At 46.8% G+C, this 21,032-nt stretch overlaps 1 protein-coding gene across 1 annotated transcript in view; it reads right to left on the bottom strand.

The window, feature by feature from the left end:
* Nucleotides 1–368: 368 nt before the first annotated feature.
* SRGAP2 (SLIT-ROBO Rho GTPase activating protein 2) overlaps nucleotides 369–21,032 on the bottom strand; it is a gene marked incomplete at its 5' end in the record, with an annotated part of 35,158 nt that continues 14,494 nt past the window's right edge. Inside the window, 8 exons of the mRNA XM_019623239.2 lie at nucleotides 369–5,696; nucleotides 8,278–8,605; nucleotides 10,667–10,813; nucleotides 11,192–11,372; nucleotides 14,967–15,046; nucleotides 17,652–17,876; nucleotides 18,729–18,834; nucleotides 19,938–20,072. Of these exons, the coding sequence (XP_019478784.1) occupies nucleotides 5,313–5,696; nucleotides 8,278–8,605; nucleotides 10,667–10,813; nucleotides 11,192–11,372; nucleotides 14,967–15,046; nucleotides 17,652–17,876; nucleotides 18,729–18,834; nucleotides 19,938–20,072 (1,586 nt within the window). The remainder of the gene's footprint in view (nucleotides 5,697–8,277; nucleotides 8,606–10,666; nucleotides 10,814–11,191; nucleotides 11,373–14,966; nucleotides 15,047–17,651; nucleotides 17,877–18,728; nucleotides 18,835–19,937; nucleotides 20,073–21,032) is intronic.

The raw sequence follows: 21,032 nt of genomic DNA, 5'->3' as shown, positions 1-21,032 counted from the left end.
CCTCTGAAAAAACACATGCTGAGATGGGGGCAAACCCAGCAAATAACAATAATTATCAAACACGACCCAATCCATAATCTCAACCTCAAATCCTCTTTCCCAGACAGTTTGAGGCCCATCCTCTCCAGGAAAATGATGAAGATTAAGCATTTTTAAATCAGGTCACTGCAAAGGAAACGTGTGCCCTGCTGAAGCCTGCTGTTGCTGGATAGGTGTGTGCAGGAGCAGCTGGACACACAGCCCAGCACTCAGGACAAGGCTGTGCTGGCTGCAGACACACGAGGATGATTCTTCTCTCCTTCCAACCCCTGCACCCATGGGCACACCCACAGCACCCATTCCATACATCATTCATTGGCATCCATAGGTCAGCGTTTCCACCATACCCAAAACATTTATTTCTCCAAAACTATTGCTAATGACAATGAATACAGTTCATAGCCCCAGTACGGATTTAACATTTCCAACACATATACTCCTAAATACTGTACAATACTGTACCAAAAGGAAGAAAAAAAAAAGGATGTACCTCCATATTGTACAGTTATATATACAAAGTACAACTTTACACGGTTTAATATATACACCATATATATATTGGTGTAGAAGACATGAAACAATGGAAACTGTTGAAGCAAGAACATCCCATCCCACCAAACAACCCAAAATCCCAACGCAGAGCCCATTGCAGGACTGAAGCTTTGGACCAACAGAACGCAGTTTCCAGACTTTGCAGTCAGATTTTTTTACTCCAGTACAGTCGAACCATGACGTGGCTGCTGTTCAATGTGCATCGGAGATGGTTTCAGTGTTGGCCCTGTTTTGGCTACATAGAGCTGGTCTGGTACAGAACCTGCTGCTCCAAGTATTGCTCCAGCAGTTTGGCACACGCACACGAATCCAAGTCCATTGGACTTCATTTATTCAACCACAGGGCTGTGCCTGAAGAGAAAGGAAGGGTGAAGTCCACTTCAAGCATAAAGTTACTACAGTGCCTTTAAGTGAAGGATCCTCCTCTTGCCATTGCAAAGCGCTCAGTGTTTACCCTGTACCAAGCGTGGTACCTCAAGTATCAGCACAGCAGGGAGCTGCCCTCACCTCTTTTTGGCCCATCTTCAAAGAGCGACGCTTTCGTCTCTGACCACGTTATAGGAAGCACAAAAAGAAGGAAAAAAAAAAAATCATTTTTCAGGCCTTGAGTTGCGTTGGCATCTCCAGGTCCACCCAAAGACCCCAAGAACTGAGCCCTGCCCAGCACCGCTGTGGTCAAGTATTGGTTTCAAGTACCAGGAAATGGAGAGACGAGCAGGAGCGGATCCAGGAGGAGGGTTCTCAGAAAGTGATGTGTGAGCTCAGACCCAAAGCTCAGCACGGCCCATCAGAGCTCAGCACCTCCAGCCATGGCCAGCAGAGCCCACAAAAAGGCTACAACTAAAAACCTCACAATAAATAAAGCTCTCGTTTGTTCATTCCGCCCCATTAGTGATGGGAGTGCCTAAAGGTCCCTATGTTCTTTTTTTTTTTTCTTTTTCTTTTTCTTTTTTTCCCCTTGCTGGTGGTTCATAGAGCAGTGAGGAAAGGCATCTGCTCATTGCAGAGCATCTCCATGAGGTCAGGGCTGGATCCTGCCAGGCACAGGGACCACAAGCTGCCCACCAGTCAAGGAGCCCCTCCAGCTGTCCCTATGGGCCTTCCTCCATCACCACAGCTGCCTGATGAGCAAACCATGCACTGTGAGAACCACCACCTGCCTCGAGTCTTCCCTCTGCACGCAGAGCATTCCAGTCTATCGGGTAAATGGATGCAAAGGGTCTGAAGTGCCACCTAGAGACATCTGGAAGAAAATCCCTCAGCAAAACCCAAAGCACACACAACGTTCAGCTGAGTCTGAGGTTCTGACACACAGGAGGAAAGAAATGAGGCAGCAAACTCCATCTGCACAGACCTCTATAGTCTCAATATTACTCCAGATAGGAACTGGAAGAACAGATGGAATTTCTTGCCGAACTCTGAAGGGTTTGGATTCTGTAAATAAATTTATGAGAACTCGGTTACCTTAACCTACTTTTGAGCAAGAACAATCTTGCCTTAAAAAAAAAAAATAACAATAACAATTCAACAAAAACCCAAAAAATTCAACATATGAGGTATTCATCACAGGAAACCCAAAGACTCCTTTTCAACAGGTATCAAAATACATACATATACAACATGTTGTTTTTTTTTTTTTCTGCTGTCACAGTGCACTCTAATTATTTAATCATTTTCATTGCAAGAAAATTGCCAGTACAGATCAAGTGAGAGAGTTGGTTCACGTCCCATTGAAGAACATGGGACATGTTCTTCTCTGACATGAAGAACCCCTCCAAGAGATAACTGAGAGCCTTTGGATCGCCTCAGAGAGGCGGAAATTTAGCAACCATGAAAGCACACTGCTCAGTTCCCACCAAGGGAAATAAAACATGAGAGGTTACAGCTTCCCAAACTATTAAGACTGCTCACCTAAAACCGTATTTTAAAAGTTTTGCTTTGGATTACTTGAATCCAACATCTGATGAACAAGAAGCCTTTGTTCATACAAAGCACTATCAAACAGACAGACATTATTCCAGTTATCAAACACTGCTTGTCTTTATATCCGACACATACATTACATAAAAATCATGAAAGAATTTCCATGGAAGAGCAAATATTTCTTCTGAACATGAAGATAGGAAGTAAGAGTGACACCTCCCCAGGCAAACCACCGTGCCTTCCTCATCCACACCATCACCTCCCGCACAAGATGCCCGCTGGCTCTGCAGGGCGGTGTGGATATTTCCAGTTTTCCTTCCCCACCTCCCCAGTGCCCCACGGCAGTAAACCACGATGGCAAGGATGCTCAGCCTGGGATGCTCACGGAGCGAAGCAGCCGAGCTACGAATTTCCTCCTCGAGTTCCCCCCATACGTGTGCGTTTCCTGCTGGCTGGACAAGCCCAGGCCACGCAGAAGAGGAGAAGTTCTTCAGTCTGCCATATTGCTTGCTGTAGGTTTAAGTGTCAATCACAGTGCACACCAAAATTCCAGTTGAGTTGCTCGGTATACAGTTTATCCTGCTAAGCATATTCCTCTTGGTAGTAGGATTGTCCCAGAGCTGTGGATGCTAGAGATAAGCACAGTAATTCATATACAGACAGAGTAACCTGAAGTCTTTATCTCTCAATTTCCACTCGTTCAGACCTCAAAGACAGAAAAGAGCATCTCCTCCAGATGTGCTGTGCGTGGCTGGACACTTATTCTTAGAAACATGAATGCTAGGCATAAAAATATAAAGAAAATAAGGCATTACAAATGAGTCAAAGTAAATTTCACAGAGATCCTGCTCTTGACACAGAGTAATCGGTCGTTTGCGACCAAACAAAACAAAAGCAAAAATTCCCTACGTAAAGTAAATGCCAGAAAGTTCTGCCTGAGCAAAAAAATTGCAAGTTCAGTTCTTATTCCCCAAAAGACCAAGTGATTCCTTGGTGGTAGAAGTCCATCAGAACCTGAGAGCAATGTTGGCTGGTCGCTGGGGGATCCCTCCCGCAGGGCATAATACAGCTGTATGACTTCTGTACAGGTGGGGATGACACAGTAAAACCCCCTTCACTTCTCCGAGTAACATCCTTCAATCCAAGAGAAAAGTACATTTAGGAAACCGTTCTTTATTAAGTTCTGCTTGTTCCTTTCTTTTTTCAATTGCTAAGTGCCAATCGTCAGGACAATGCAGTCACAAGGAAGCTGAGTGTGAGAAACCTACAGATTTAAAACCAGAAGATAAAATGGAAGAGGAAAATAACTTCTCTTATCCTGCCCTTGCCTGCATTTACTTGATGAAAACATCAGATATGCAGCTACTTTTTAAATCCCAGAAAAGCTTGGGAACAATGCAGAGCGAGGGTCAGTCCATCTCCCCTCTTGCAGAACCACGAGCTCCTCCTCACTCCTGTGAGTGGCACACGTGCCTTCCTTAGTAAAAATTAAATAAGTGTTAATTAGCATCATGGACAATTCTCAGTAGAGCACAAACAGAGCTCATGCAGCCCGCTGACGGCTGAAGCATTTGCTGCCTGCCATATAAATACATGTACTAAAAGTTCATTCCAATGTCCGGACTCCTCCAGAGGCATGCCATCCACCAAGAGCACGCCGTGAAGCCACTCCAGAATCTGCATGCTGCCATGGCACCGTCCCACGCAGTGCTGCTCTATGAGAGCAGACCCCAGGGCAGCTCACCCTGAAGTGAGGAATGGGAGGGAGGGGGGGAAGATACAGAGCTTGAGAACTTGTGGTCAAAGTTTTACAGTGCTTGTCACTGGGATTTTGTTAAGGATCCGTCCTGATACATGACCAAAACAAGAACGTGTGCGTTACGAAGTGGGACCCCACGAGAGGATGCTGGATTTCTGAAGTTTGCTTGTTTTTACATTCAGTCTCCCCAGCCCACACACCACATCGCAGCCCATGGGCTAAAAGTACACTGGAAAACAATGAAGCTGTTTTTAAATATGGGAAAGCCAAGGAGAAAAACAGCTAGATTGTCCATAAGCAACAACTGGGCTCTTTGTTATGCTCCTAGACCCCAGGAACGTATCTGTTCATATCTGCACATACACACATCACGTATCATTCCACAAAACCTACAAGTGTTCCAGAGGAAACTATTTTTCATGACGTGTCATCGAAAAGATGAGGCTGGATGACCAAAAGCCCTGCGGGGAGGGACGGGGCAGCAAACAAACAAACAAAACCCAGGGATGGCATGGAAGTCCAGACAGACCCTTAACCACAGTGGCACCAGCGGGCGACGTCGTAACAAAGCACAAGAAGGAGCACGTCCAAGCTCCACAAAACGAGTGGCACCAAAACATGCAATAGACTAAAACCTACCCTATTTTGTTCCCCTGCCATAGACGAAACACAGAATTATATATAAAGTCACTACATCAGTACTCAAAACATGATGCTGCCAAATATTCCCTCCAGCAGCCAAACGCTTGAAGCAAAGGCTTGGAGAAACCAAGATCCAACTCAGTGCTGTTTTGTTTTCCTCCTCAGCTTCACAGTGACCTGATATTGGATTCCCCATGCGTGGCACGAAAGGCTTCACCTTACGGACACCACCAGGGTGAGGCTGTTAGCACTGAGCCTGTTCCCAGCAGGAGGGAGCAGCTCACCACAAACCTTCAGCACAAGTTCAGGATTCAATTAAATAGGAATTCTAACGTCTTTAGCACAGTCTCTTCACCTGTAACAACACGGCTGGACCCACAGAGCAGCATCGAGTTTATCAGACAGTACAGGACTTGTCAGCAGGCTGCTGAGATGCAGAGGAGGCAACGCCAGGGCTTGTGGTGTTGGTTTTGGGGAAAACTGCAGGCTTCGGCCGCGTCGCGGGGGGTTTGACCTGCGTGGCCATTTTGACTGACTTCACTGGCCTGAAGGTGCAGGGGATGTCGCCGGCCGTGCTGGCGCTGCGCTGGAAGGCTGGCTCAGTGTCCTTGAGGATCTGGGTGTGCAGGGGGCTGGAAGGTTCGGATGTGGGAGCCACCACTGGGGAGGTTTTCAAAGGCTCCAGAGTATCGAGGACGACATCTGGTGTGTGCTTGACGCTGCTCTGCCTTTCCAGCTCCCGCAGCTCGTTCAGAGCAGAGTTCATCGTAGCTTCAATGTCCTGCAAACACAGAAGAGAAAGGAAACGGAGTAAGTCGGACACGTAAATAAGTAGGAAGAATTCAGTGCTGGAGAACTACATGTTCCCCTTCATTCTGTAAGCATCAGTGCTCAAGTCCTCTTGGCAGGTCAACTGGAAGGTCATCTTCAAGTGTCAAAGTGAACCCCATGACAAACATATGCTACATAAGGTTATACATTGAGTAATATTTCTCACCACTGGGGGGTAAACAGTAATTGCTAACACTACTTCAGTCCTTTACAGATCCCAACGTCTCCAGCTGCTGCTTGGACATCAAAGATGACTACAATCCCAAAATGCAGCAGCGAACACAAAAGCACGGGGTGCCACGGACCCATTCTTGTGGGAGATTTAGGAGAGGAAATATGCAAAGGAAAGGAAGAGGCTGAGGATTCTAGCATTGAATGCTGAACTCTGAACGAGCTGCTATGAGATATGGTTTAGTAGCTTAGTAGGTAGTAATGGTGATAGGAGGACATTTGGACTAGATGATCCTGTAGGTCCTTTCCAACCTTGTGATTCTATGATGCGCTGCTGCTGCCTTGCTGGCTTTCCTGCTGCCCATGTGGTCTTACCTTCCCATAACACTATTAGGACTCAAAACTTCAACGTCTCCAAAAAACAGAGAAGATATCAGAAATGCAGAAGTTCCAGCTGGCACCTCATCATTCTATCGAGCGTTACAGTTATTAACACGAACATCAGAAGAATTCTGATATTAACAACAGTGGCTGCTTTGTTCCCAGCTGTGTCAGGACCTCCACATCACACAGAGCTGAGAGCAGAGGGGCTCAGCCACCCTGTGCTGCACAGGCTGGAGTGGGAAAGGTGCATCAGTCTGAGAACAGCGGAAGAAACCAGAGACAGCAATCTGATCCCTCCAAGTCTATCTCGAGGCCAGGCAGATTTTGCTTAGGAAGTCAGGGAAAAACACGGAAAATGTGGGATGGTTATTAAATGGCGTTTGAACAGATATTGTAGGGCTCAGAGAAATGCATTTCACACAGCCTCCCTTCTCCTCTCTTTTCCTTTTCTTTTCTCCCACCCCAGACTTCTGCAGTGAAAACAATGGACTTAACATTCAGAAGGAAGGGACAGAATGACTTCAGTTGGAGCTTAATTGAAAAAACAAAGAAACTGATTTATATCAACCAAAGCCCTGGAAGGACGATGAATTACGGAGACTCGACCTGTGTATTATTACTCCACTGGAACAAATGGGTAAAGGGCAAAATACAGATTTTTATTCAGACCTTATTTATGACTTGATGCTGCCGACTTGTGAATAAAAACACAGTTTAAGTTTTCCACCACTCTTCCCCTCCTCTTTAGAAATCCACAGACTTCTGCACCGAAAGAGGCCAAGAAGTCAGGTCTCCAGAGCTGCCTGTAACCTGAGCCCCAGGCATTCCTCAGCTTTAGATGGATGCATCACATACTGAAAGCAGTTGGTACAGGCAAGCGTGCGTGCGTGGGCACATCCAACAGTTGGGAAAGGGAAGATCCTACCAGAAACACAGGAATCTGCAACATTTACATCGTTCCCCCATCAGGAGCTGTCACTTCTTCAAAACCTGACTTCTTATTATTTTCTGTTCTGCTTTTGCTCGCAGAATCACAGATGCAAAAACACCGCTTACATTCGTGCTCACAGTCACTGCTGTGGCAGCCCACGGTTCCAAAAGCAGGAACGGACCAGGTTCTGTGCAGAGGGAATACCTGCAATACTGCCTCAAAACTAGCAAAGAATAAGAAAAGCAGAACGAACACCATTCCTTTTCAGCTGCACAGGAAGACTTGCCTTGCTGTACGTGGAGCCAGGCCCAAAAGCAGAGCTCTGTAAAACTGAAGCACAGCTGTATGTGCATTGGTAGCCTGCCCTCACTCCAAGGCACTTGTCTAAACAAACAGGTAATGAAAACTAGAGGAGCGTTATGTCCAAAGCTGGTTTTTAATCACGCTGGTCCCTGTAAGCACATAAAGATGGCACTGTGAACGCTGCACAACTCAGCAGCCTGCTTTTATTTTGACTGTACTTCTCCATATGCCTCCAAACCACAGGCAAGTCTGCACAACCAACAAGGAGGACTTTCAATTGACACTAAATACTGTACTTTTCTCAAGTCCTGAAGTTAGGACTGTTTAATCTTTTTGCTGACAGCTTTGGAATCCGTGTAACTTTCTGAAGTGGCTATTTTTATTGTCGAAACAAAATTCTGAATAAAGAAGAGGGCCAAGCTTTTACGGAGTAAGGAGCTGGCTGTTTATCTTCCCCTCCTGAAAGAAGTCTCAGTGCCTCACACAGAGCGAGGCTGAAAGACTAAACCTCACGTGGAGCACGTTAATATTGCCCTGCCAGAAGGGAAGGCACAGGAGATCAATGCAGACTTTGTACAAAGCCACGCAGCTGTACTCAGCATCCTGCAAATCTACTACTGATGCCTGGCGACCCTGCACACAGCAGGGGGGCTGAAACTAGGTGATCGTCGTGGTCCTTTTTCAACCCAGGCCATTCTGTGGTTCTACTCAGGAAGAGCCTCGAAGGCAAAGCGCTCCTTACCTGTGCGATCACCTCGGGGTCCATGGGTCGGTGGTTGTTGAAGCTCTTGGACCTCCCTGCCGTCACAGTTTTCCGGATCTGAGGGCTGTCTATCCTGTTCTTCAGAGATGAGTGTCGGCTGATAGAATTGAGGCTGCCGTGGCCACTGATGGAGCATTTGTCTGGAACCTCCTTGGGAAGACTTTGGCTCATAATGGGCTGAGATGAGGGTCTGGAACCGGCTATGGCTCCTGGGGAGGCTGGTTCTGCCATTGAGCTACCTAGTCCATGGCTGTCACTTTGACGGAAGGCTCTTCTGATGCTGCCTGACTCTGGTTTCTTTCTTTGCCTTCAGTCACAAAAGCAAAACAAGTCAATACAAGCAGGAACACGTAACGGGCTGTCATTTGAAGATATCCCCCCAAAACAACACAGAAGACAACGGGAAGAGACATAAAGATATCCACATGACAAAGTTCACCCAGGGTTTTAGGAGTCGCTGTGAAACAGTGAAGTTATAAACCATTCCATTTAACACTTCTAACAACAGGAGTCTGGCAGCTGTGCACATTCATAGCAAAAACAGAAAGCTTGGATGGAACGTAATTAAATTGGTCATGAAGTAAATCTTTTAATTCTGAACAAAAAAAAAACCCTCTGTGCCGTCAGCAGGTTTTGATGATGTGTTTTTATTACATTAGAAGAGCATAGCTACAATTTTTTGACTGGAGGACACGGTATAAGTCTACTAAGCTCCCGGCCCAAGGCATCAAGTTGTTATTTTCAGAGATTGGCAAGCAAAGAACCCCATAGTTTGAGGTCAACAACCATTTCCAATATTTGCTGGTGGTAACAGAGCTTTCTTTTTCATTGCTTTAGCAGGACCATAAGGCGTTATCGACACGGGGCTACAGATAAACCAAAACATGACATCAAACGGGTAAACTGGTCCAAACAATTTAGTTTCTACCCCAGCACCATGAGGTCTGACAGCATGATTCCATTCCAATTACACAAAGGCCACTGCGGAAGAACACTTTATGCCATAGGTCTGAAGCTTGGCATCCATTATACAGGGAAGGATCCATTTATATATAGCACCAGCCCCATGAATAACTGCAAGAAAGTGTTAACTCCAGTAGGATTTTGGCATCCAAATAATAATTCAGTGGGTGGCACAACTGTCACTGCGAAACCATCTGATTTAATTTTGCTCAAGTCTGCTCACACATAGGTCAGAAGATTCATTCCTAAAGAAAAAACAACAAAATGAGTCTTATGCTGCTATTGCTAAATATCTGGTCCCCTAGTAAAGGGAGAACTACTGGAGTGGACATTGCCCTTACAAACACTACACACAACGCTACCAAAAACTAGCAGGTGGTGAAGCTGCAGCAAAGGTCTGTTCATTGCATGGATCTCTGATGGAACTGCATACTTCAACAGCTCACACCATAGATAACAGCAAGAAGGCCCGGATCCCAAGCTGATGCAGACTAACACAGCAGTACTGATATCAACAGAGCTCTGCTGATTGCTGTAAACCAAGCTCAGTGTAGGACTTCAGTCCATAAAGGCATTAACAGAAATACATCCTTTTTAAAAGCTTGGACTGCTGAAGCCTCCTAAACTAACTGATGGTTCCAAACATCATAAAACTGTAATTATCGCATTAAGATTCTGTCCCTGCACAATACCCAGAGTTGCTTTTGTTTTAATAATAAACAAGTAATCAATCAGAAGGATTTAGGGGATAAGTCTGCCATAAAGTAAATAGAAGATCAAGAAGCCTCCTCATAAAAATCCGGGGAGTTGAGCCCATAAGCTGACTGCTGGCTATGGGAACAACTTCTTGTTAGCAGAAGTTAAAGCAAGAGGGAGAAGTGCTGTTTCACTGCGAGCATACGGTTAGTAAGCAAGGTGAGAAGTGCTGCAGAGATGGAAAGATGTTACAGGCAAGACGGGGCCTCCAGGTGTGCCATCAACACAATGTGTGACCATGCTTTCTGCAAGATTGTCCCACGCCCCGTAAAAACAAAACCCCAACACTGATGTGTAAACGAGACATAACAGCAGAGGAACGTAACGAGGAATGGTGACACGTGGTTCTGAGGACTTCATTCCACATCTCCCTCCCTTTCTTGGTATCCTCTGCTTACAAAACAGGACGTATTTGGGACAACAGGAACAGATGGCAGCTCAGGGGTAGGGAACAGAAGCCAGTGGGGTTTTAAATGAGCATTGGCCACATCAGTGAAAGAGGACAGCAAAAAGCGAGCCAGTTGGAAGAGGCAAAAGCAGAGAACAAAGGGGGAAGCGCTCGTTAACCTTCTTCAGGGAAGGGAATATTTTATGGGACTCGTCACCAATACCTTCACAATTACACAGAGTAACACAAGGCTGTCCTTACTTGTTGATGTTTGCAAGGTAAATGTCTGCCACGTGGCCCCCGCTGGGGCAGCTGGCACCAGCTCTGGCCGTCACTTTTTCCTCCGGTGGCTCAGAATTTATTTCTATCTCTGACTTCGGACTGGATCTTTCAGAGACACCGTCCTCACTAGGAAGGAGGAGGGAAGGAAATCACAACCAGCACAGGACCAGCAGCACGGAATCTCAAACGCATGCAAGACAACAGCACTGTGCTAGCACCCTTCGTTACACATCTTTTCAAACGAGAGAGCCTGAATTCTGCAAGCAACCAGCAGATCCCAGCTCTGCATCCTTCCAGCACCAGAGCAAATCTTTACTGCACACTGAAGCTTAAAATCTCCATGCAAACAGACACCTCGGCTCGTTTCAATAGGATCCCCTCCTTGCAGGGAAGGTTGAAGGATGAGCTCTCCCCACACGGTGCCAACATCTTGACACAAACGCTCCACTCCACACCTGATTTTAGGCAAGCCCATCTGGCAGATGGACTGAAAGCGTAACATACGTGTCTTGAACGACGATGTACTGATGAGGGATGAGGCCGTCAATCCCATTGTGGCGTCCCTCCCACCAGTCATCTGAGGCTCGTTGATAGAGTAGGAGAGAAGCTCCTTTTTTAAAGGACAGCTCTCGTGCAGTCCTGCCAATGTAGTCGAACTTCGCTATTGCTTCTATGGGCTCACACTCTAGGAGACAGAAAGGAATAAACAGGAATAAACAGAATCCTGATCCTAAGGGCTCAGGATCAGAAAGCATTCAGCAGTTCATACCTGTTGCAAAAAGAGAGCGTGGAACACAGGACAGCAATGCTTTAAGGCAGCAGAGAGCAGAAAGATTCAGAGGGGTGTCCCTACAATGTGAGGATGCTGCAATCTCAGATGTATCTGATCACTGTGTTACAGCCACAGCTGCATTTCTTATGTCATAAACCCACTGACAGCAATTCAGGCATCCAGATGGAAACGACAAATGACAAAATTAATATCTTAAAGTGAGCAGTAAGATACAGCCCAGGACAAATTCTGCCTACGTGGTTTCGGAAAGGCAGCTCAACTACACCTCTGGGCTGGCAAGCAGGATTTGCTATTAGCATTTAAAGGAAGGAAACCTCTGATTCCAAGCTGCTTTGGAAATAAAGCAGCTATTCAGAAGGAAACTTCTGCTGCCCATGAGATTCACCCAGCCCAGGAGAATGGGCTCTGCTACCACAGGAGGCTGCTGTGCTCATGGAAGTGCTGCAGGAACCACTGAAAACACAGCACCCACCCCACGGCTGCCTATGCAGACCCACAAATTGCACTGTGCAGCTGCTTCAGAGCCACGCAGCACGTGCTCCTGCTGATGGCTCCTAGCTGATAAGCTCCATGGTGAATTGCTGCCATGCTGTGTCTGCAGCCAGGCGCTGATCTGAGTCCCTGAGGGACCCACGTTATGCAGAGGGAGAATGCGGGCGTTCACACCCTGGGGAAAATCAATAGGAAATTCATGGGGATTATTTTTTAAGACTTAAAAAATAATAATAATAATCTGTCATTGGTTGAACGTTGAATGTATTACACCAGCTTCCGATTCTATGCTGGAATCAGGGGAATGGAGATGAGCTCAAACACACGGCCCCAGCGGACTTCAGCTGCTAATTACTTGAAAGGAGCTTTCTAGCACAGCCATGGAAACAGAGCTCCTCCTCAGGGGAACAGAACTGTGGTTCCTTTCCAGGAGGGAGATGTGCTATTTTGTCCCGAGATCTCCATCAGCATTACGGGATGCTTCTGCAGCCTGAAAGGATCTGAAGGACAAACACGGGCCACAGCTTTGCACATCACTCCTTAAGGGGGCACCCACTCAAAAATTAGGTCTCCTAGCACAGAGCCAAGCAGCAGCTGGGCCACAGACCACCTGTAGGGTAAACCCATCTGAGAGCACTGATGGTGCCCCAGAGGGACACAGCTGAGGGTGCGGGATGGGAGCAGCACCCAGAGAGCATCTCTCTCTACAAAGCATGACCTGGTGGTGAGAGGAGAACCATCAGCCACACTGAGCCCCCACTACTGAATTCCTTCATTTCTGAACCAGACGGAGAGGAATTATCACAAATGACACAATTCAGTAACTCTGTGGCCAGCCTCACAAATCCCATTATCAGCCTTTGGCCACCAGCATGGGTGCAAAGCCTGCGATAGCAGCCTCGCTCCAGACTCCCCAAAGCACACACTTATCTGCCTTTGGCTCCTGCTTTCCTCTTGCTTGTTTTGCCTCTGGAGCCAGCTTCTTCATCGTGTTTAATTCATATTTTTAATTAAAAAAAAACAAATTCTGTTTTTTGGTGTCCCCTCCATTTACGAAAGCGACGGGGCTGCGGTTCTGTAAATTCTGTTTCATTAACAAGTGTTTATTGTTCCAGATGAGAGCAGCACTCAGGTTTCTTATGTTTCCAATCTGCCTTTTAGGACTCTGGCTTTCATCCAGGAGAGATTTTAGCCTCTCATTTCCAGTAGCTTTTTCCTACTACACTTATGCCCAGAGCAGAAAGCTGTGAGAATAAGAACCAGTCAGGCTAAGTCCTGCCAGTCTGGAAAGCCTGTTTTTAAATAATTTTGCTAAAGTTCGGTTTGTTTCCTTCCATTTAGCAGCCTTGCATGCTCCTTTGCTGTTCAAAATGCATCTGCAGATTTCACGTGGCCGAGCATCTGCACCTCAGTGCTGCTGGGATGGAGGCTGTGCCTTGGGAGGACCAGGTCCAGCCTCACTAAAGGTCTCATCTAAAGGCTGAAGGAGAGAGAACAACTCAAACCTGAGTGACCCGAGCCGCAGCACTGCTGCTGCGTACACCTGCAGTGCAGAGAACTCAAAGAACCAGGAGAGTCCGTGCTCAATGAGCCCTTGCTGCTCCTGCAGAAGGGATGGAGGCCCCGCTTTCCCTCTGCTTCGGTGCCAAACTCTCCCTCCCAACTACACTTCCTATGGAATATTCCGTGGAGGTTGCAGAACTCCATCCAAAACGCCTCCAAGTTTTACCTTGCACAGGGGCCCCACACCATCCCGTTCCAGAGGCTGCAAAGCAGTGTCAATCTCTAATCTCTGGCTGCTCATTTTCCCATCACTGTGCCCTCCTGGCTGCAGAAGTGACCTAAAAACCCCACGCAGAAACAGTGCAAGGACACCCCGTGGTGTTTCCTCCCAACAACCCTTGGTGAGGAGTCGCTGTGACAATGACCAACCTTGCAGCAGGAGCACTGATTCTGCAGCATTTGGGCAGTGCTCAAACACGGCTTACTTTGTTAGTGGTGCACAAACATCATGCAGCCAGCAGGAGCACAGCAGTGCCACGGGAAGGGTTTGTTAGACAGCTGGTGGAGCAGAGAGAGCAAAAGGCAGCACAGGAGCATGACGGGGCTACGGAGCAAATGGCTGAAGACCAAGATGATGAATGACCAAATGAAGATTGAAATGACAGCACCTCGCTGAAAGGAAAAGCCATCCTCCTCCCATCTTTACAGCTGAGACTATCACAAATAAAATCAAGACTTTAAGAAAATTGCAAGGGGTCAAAAAAAGAATTAAATATACTACATCCTGTTTCGGTCACTCTGCCTTACGTGCTGGTTACACTCTTTGTTATACTCTGGGGACCGGTTTCACATCAATAATGTAATCTTCCTCTGTCCCACATGGTGTTCACATGCAGCTGTTCCCCACTGAAGAAAGAGGCTTTGGAGGTGTAACAGCCACCCCAAGACCTTAGGAAATCCTGGGCAGTTCTCACAGCTGGTATCCCTTTTTACTAATGAGGCCACAAGAAGGGTAATGGAGTTTCCCTAGGAAGACCAAAAAATTATCAAGCAGAGATGCCACCAGGACCCTGCCCCAAAATCTGTCTTCCCAGGGGAAGGTGAGCAGTTCTGGATTTTTGTCTGCTTGCTTCCATGAAGCAGAACCACTGCAGCTCAAGGCACCGAGTTCCCGTGCCGAGAGCTACTGGAGGAGAACTGCCTGGCACACACACACAGAGGAGTGGGAGAGCACGCTGAAGCACACTCAGCCTCTGGCTCCATCCTTCCTTCGTGCCTTCCAACTCCAAAATCCTCCAGCAGCTTGGAGTGTGCCCAGGCCTGCTGCTAAATCGACAAACGCTTGGCAAAAAGGGCTGCTTTACAAAGGTGCAGGATTCAAGGGGAACAAATGCTGTACATGATGCTTTATGATTTCAACCCCAGTTTAGGTTTAACTTTGAACTGAAACTGCAAAGCTCCATCTCCTTTATCCCCATGGCAGCTACGAACCGTCATCGCTGGTGTGGTGCTCCACAGCCACGTCCTGCACTGCATCCTCTGCAGAGGCTCTTTCTCCATGAGGGCTTTCACTGCAACAGAGGGAAAAAAAAAAAAAAAAGAAAAAACAAGACAGTGCTTCATTGAGCTCCCTCATTTAACAAAAAAAAAATAAAAAAATACAAAGATAATCAGGAACGTTCGTTTGGGAAGTCAATAGCCAGGTTCCACTGGGATGGATGCATTTGCACATGCTGAAGTCAGCTTGTAAAACCCAACCAAAGCAAGCTCTGATTTGCTTAAGCAAACTGAACAGCTTCTGTATGCTGTCAGAACAGCGTAACTTCAACCTTGCAGCCCAGGGCTCTGGAGATCTTTAGGAGTCAGACAGCAATGGCACATTGGGTCTAGCTCCTCTCTGCTATGCCAGAACGATTCCCCCAGCTATCATCTCCACTGCTCTAATTAGCTCATTATGTGACTGATGAGATAGCCGCCACTTCCTGGGGGAAATTATTTCTAAATTCACAGTGATATTTCCAGGTCTGAGTTTGCCATCTCCCTCCTTCCCTTTCATCACAGGCTGCCCAGACCATCCCACCAGTTAGACGGATTGCCTGCAATCTTTATTTACAGAGCACCAAACCCACCAGGGGTACTCATTTATGTTTATATAAAGACAGAGTCTGGCAGGACCTGCAGGAACACCTACCTCTCCTACTCCTTTAAAAGAGAATGGAAAAAAAAAAAGAAGGGGTAAAAGGTTTGAATAATTCTAGCATCCCACATAATCCACATCTGAGTCAGTGCCTCAGAACCAACCTTTCCCATCCTTTGCAAAGCCCTCACGCTACTTCATAAAGTTTACAGAAGGATTTAAGGCCAAACGGAGGTCCCAAAGGGAACACAGAACTGAGGGTTAAGGTTTCGTGCAGACTGTGAAGTAATGTCGCATACAGCCAACGCTGCACAGCTAAGCATTGCAGAGAAGCCCACGTGCCTCCAGCAGCACTCAGTGCCAAAGCACCCGCCTGCACTGCAGGGACAGCCTGCAAGCCCAGGGTGTGGGAGGAGAACCTGGGGCTGCTGGACATCATGGTGAGGGCTCAGTGCAGCTGGGTGTGCTGCCAGAGCATCTCTGTGCTGTCCTCTTCCCTGCAATGCCAGCACGTAGGCTGAATATGCTGCTAACACTGAGCTGTTCTGCGCTGTCAGACGGACAGACAGACAGCAGCAAAGCTCTGGGCTTGAAGCAAGGCGGTATTTCAAAAATGCCTGCATCACAGGCCCTGAATTTCCACCACCAACTCCAAACCCTGCCCCAGGCAAGCTGCTTCTGACCTCCATGGCACGTCCACCCACAGGGCAACACAGCCTGCAAGCTCCAAGGCAAAATACCGAGAGCAGCCAAGTGGCACAGTGCAATTACAAACATCACAGGCTTCACTCCCAATGAATGAGCTGAGCTGCATGGCTTCCCTCTGCTTCAGGCATGCTTTGCAGCACGGAGCCCTGTGGGCAGCAACCAGCAGCTATGTGAACAGCGGGGCTGTGGGAAGGCTGCAGTGGGAACCAGCTGCTTCTTCCTCACATCATAAGTAGCCTTCCCTGCTCATTTTTACCCCTCTGTGCTCAGCAGGGTCTCACGTCAGGGCGGTTGGGAAGGGCAAAGTGCCTTCAGGAAAGCAGTACTGCTCTGCAGGACGTGCTGCATCCTACATCCTGGTGTGAACTGCTGCACACACTGCACTGTGCTGGGCATTTAACATTGTTAATCCCTCCACCTTACAGGACAAAGACTTTTGTTGGTGTATTTCTTGAAGGTTTTAAGAATTCTTAAGTCTTTTTCCCCCTGCACAATCCAATTATGCATAACATTAATTAGAAATGTCAGAATGAAGAAATCGTATTTCCAAAAGAGACACTGGTAAGAATTCTGCATAGAGCAGTTAGTGAGAAATAACTGCTTCTCACTGCACATACATGGAATGAGCTGATAGTTATAATTACTCTGGAACAAGACAGGAAAACAAGGGCAGCTCTGTCACCAGAGTGACTTCATTTTAAAAAAATATATTTATTTTAGTATATGAAAATAATCATTTGCATTCTTGGGACAGTGGAGGAGGGAACCTGGGGGATGGGGGGAGAAGCAGGACACGACTTAACATTCCTCATTTTCAGTGGGAGAGATCAGCCCCAGCCAGTAGGAAAGAAAACACCTCCTCCTCTCCTTCCCCCACTCCCCCACCTTCCCCTGCAGATGACAGGAGCCGCGCTGGCTGAATTGCTTCCAGATGTTGCTTTCAGACTGAACACGAGGCCAGGCCTCTCGAGCTTTAAGCTGGATGGAAATGGTGATTTTGCATTCCTCTCTCTTCCCTCCCCCCACCATCAGAGCTGCCCTGAAAACTCGACCATGCCACAGCTTTTTGGGTTCGGCTGCAAGCGATCCTTCCTCTGAATTAAAGCCACTCTACACAACCAGAGAATGCAAAACCAGGACTGGAGAGACTTTCTAAGTTAATGACTGTCCAGAGATAGCAGAGACACCTTCTCTTGCATTACACTGAATCTGAGAGGCTGGGCTAGATGTCCGAATCCTACTTAAGACAATGCAAAATGCATGACTGGAGGATTCTGAGCAGCAAACAAACGTGCACCCATTCATTTTCCCCTCAGTGGAATCCATCATACCAGTAATCCTCAGTGCTTCCACCTCTGCTATACATTGGACCCTCCAGCTCCCTCGGTCCTGGGAAGATGTTCTCATGTTGGATGATGATGGTTTTGATCAGTTCATTGACGTGGGCTTGGCAAGAGACTTGATCGTGACCTTCAGGCACCGACATCAGCGTTGGCCCAAAGCAGATGGCTAAATTGTAGGGATCCATCATATTCTCTTCACTGAACTGAGATAAACTGCAAGAGACAGATGTGGGGAGGAGGGTTAAAAGCAGAAAATGTTATCATCACCACCATCATCTGCTGGAGAACACAGATGAGTGAGGAAGGTTGGCTTTGGGCTTCCTGCTGCTGAAGCTGTTTTCCTGGAACTCGAATATGCTGGGGTTTTGTGAAAAAAAGACAGACTGACAGCATAACAAAGAGATGAAATAGAAACCTCAACGAGATTTTAACAGCCTTATTGATTTGATCCCAGCCCTGCTCAAATCCCCGTTTATAGTTTAACCACCTTATGCAGATTTAAAACACATCCCGATGCAATCTCTCCTTTTCTTTGCTCCTGCTGTTAAGATGAACGTGATGAAGAACAGCAGCATCACTCAACACTACCAACCTCAGCAGGGGAATATTTAAACTGCTAACTCTCAGGTAGGACATTTTCCTTCTGTGCTACCCCAGGTGTCAAGACCTCAGTGCTGGAGGAAGCTGCGGTTGGACTTGATGATTTTCAGGTCTTTCCCAACCTGAGCAATTCTATGATTCTGTTGGGCTGCCCAACAAACCCATCGCATTGATGGACAGCTTTAAAACAGTTATGTCAGTCATACTATTTTAGTGCACAGTGCTCCTTGCTGGCATGGGATGCAATTTCTGATCCCTCCTTATCATTTTTCGCTTCGTTTGCCAGCAACATTATTCACTTCCACTGCTGGAGTTCCTTTGAGATGGCATTAACATCTGGAGGAATGTCAGCAAGGCTCAAAAGCTCAGGAAAGACAGATGCAGGAGTCATCTAGTGACATTTGTGCTTTAAATCGTTGCTCAGATTGCAGCAACATCAAGGCTGGCTCTGCAGCAGGTACTCACTGATTGAGGAATGCAAAGAGGTATCTCATTACGATCAGAGTGGTCTTAGGGAGGTTCAGAAGCACCTTTCGGATGTGGAGCGCTCTCTCTTGCAAATTATCCATTGCTGAAAGGAAGAAGGAGCATCACTGAGTTATCACCACATCCCAACTTGCCACCGAGTCCAAATGCAGTCAGCATATGAGATGGTTCCCAGGTAAAAATATGAAAACATGCAGCCAGCACAGCACAAGGGTCAGACTGTTTCCTGGATTCACCAGCTGCCTGCCAAAGGCTGCAGGTCCTGTGTGTGACGCCTTTGCAATTAAGGGCCCAGAACATGGAAAAGCTCACTGCAGGCTCCTTCCTAGCGTGGGAGCACTGGATGTCATCTCCTTCAATAGCTCTGGCACAATAGTTCATTCAAGTTAGCTTAGAAAGGTGGGTGTTCAAGAAGAGAAACTGTACAACACTCAAAGGAGAATTAACATAGTTAAAGGGTGAGGCAAAAAGCTCTGTGTGCAGCAGCCTACTGAGAAACAAGTGGGCAGCATAAATCATCCCAGAAAGGGGAGCTTATTTGGAAGCAGATTTTTTCTTCTTATGTAATGTGAATTCAACTCTGTAAACGCATTTATCAGGAGAAGACAATCACGAGTCATTTTAGAAGCAGTTATCTCTTGCTTTGCTTCAAAGGCCACCACTGCAAAGGCCATTTCACCACCAGGACAATGGAACCATTCTTTCATTCTAAGCAACACAGCAATGGTGAGGCTGTGTAACATGAGGTTACTCCAATATCAAAACACAGACCCCCCTGCCCACCATAACCACCTTTAGAAACGACCAAAAATGTTAACAAGTAGACTGCCACTGCTCTTGTGATTGAAATTCTGTAACGAGAGGCAATAGATGGCCCCTTGTGGCAACCAAGCCAAAGGCAGATGGCTACTGCCTTGCAGAACAGAGCATGCAGGAGTGTCAGCACACAGGCAGCAGATCTATTAGCACCAGGAGGAAACCCTGCTGGAAACACCTTCTGTTTCTTAAGCAACATTTCTCACACCTTCTGATAAGAGGTCCTGAAGATCAGGGTTTTGTTTTTTTTTTTTCCCCATAAGGAGAGGATTTTGCTCTATTCTTTTTTGAAGAATCCTGGCACAAACCTTTATGTCAGACAAATCCACAATACAGCCTTCACAATCTGTTCATTTCTATATCTGTACTTACTGACACAGGCAATCAGATCATGAAAGATGTCCTTGGGGAAGAGAGGGTGCTCCAGCCCTCGGAAATAGAGCTTCAGAACTCCTGCTATTGAATCCATGTCATGGTCATTCTGGTCCCCAGCTAAAGGATCTTCACCTTCACGACAAAGAAACAAGCAAGAAAGATCAGAAGAGTGGAGAAAACAATCGGGATGGAAGGATGCAACTCAGCTGGAGGAAAAAATTCATGCAGCACAGAGTTCATCCCAGCTCCTCCAGCTGCATTAACAGCAATGAGGCAGAGCTCCCTGAAGGCAGCAGTCAAGAAGGGAAACCTCTGACGGAAACCTCAGGTTTCTGATATGGTGAGAGCTTCACCAAGCCATTACTGAGGGCAACATTCAGCAGCAAACTCACAACTGAAGGCCAACTGCATTCAGTGCACACACGAGAGGGCAGTGAGCATCATAAGCAGGCTCAGCAGGAGCACACACCTTGTGCTCAACTGCAGGGGCTGTTTCTGGGACAAACAATTTGTCACTGCAGATATACCAGTGTTTGTGTGACAGAAGATGCCCACTTAAGGAGTTGCTCCCTATGGAAAACTCCCCATTGCATATAATTAGATTTAATGACGGGGCAAACCTCAGATTGAAGCTATATATATCCATTATGTGACTGGAATTTCCAAAGCTTGCCTATAATCTTAATAATACACCAGATAATAAATGGGCACTAAGAACCAGAGCATTATCCTTGATATTAACTGCCACCAAGGGTTCTGGAGGAAGTAATAAACTGCAGGGACATTACTGTTAACTTTGTCAGTCCTGTATATCAGAGAAACAAGTGAGAGGAAGCAAGAAATCATTTATTTCTGCACATTAGTGCTGGAACAACTGGCTGCTTTCTCAAGATGACAGCTATTCCTTTTATTTAAAAGGGGCTAACTGATATCAAGCCTCTACTCACACTGTGACACACGTTTCTGCCTTCTCTGCCCTTGAGAATTTTTGTTCTCAAACTGATGGAGATAAAGGTGGGTGACATCAGATGCCACGCTGTCCATTAAAATCCTCTTCCCAAAAGCTTGCTGCTGCTCTCTCCCAAAAGCAAG

The sequence above is a fragment of the Meleagris gallopavo genome, chromosome 28 (assembly GCF_000146605.3).
Source record: "Meleagris gallopavo isolate NT-WF06-2002-E0010 breed Aviagen turkey brand Nicholas breeding stock chromosome 28, Turkey_5.1, whole genome shotgun sequence".
In the NCBI taxonomy this organism is placed as follows: domain Eukaryota; kingdom Metazoa; phylum Chordata; class Aves; order Galliformes; family Phasianidae; genus Meleagris; species Meleagris gallopavo.
This window is presented reverse-complemented; position numbering and strand designations above follow the sequence as displayed.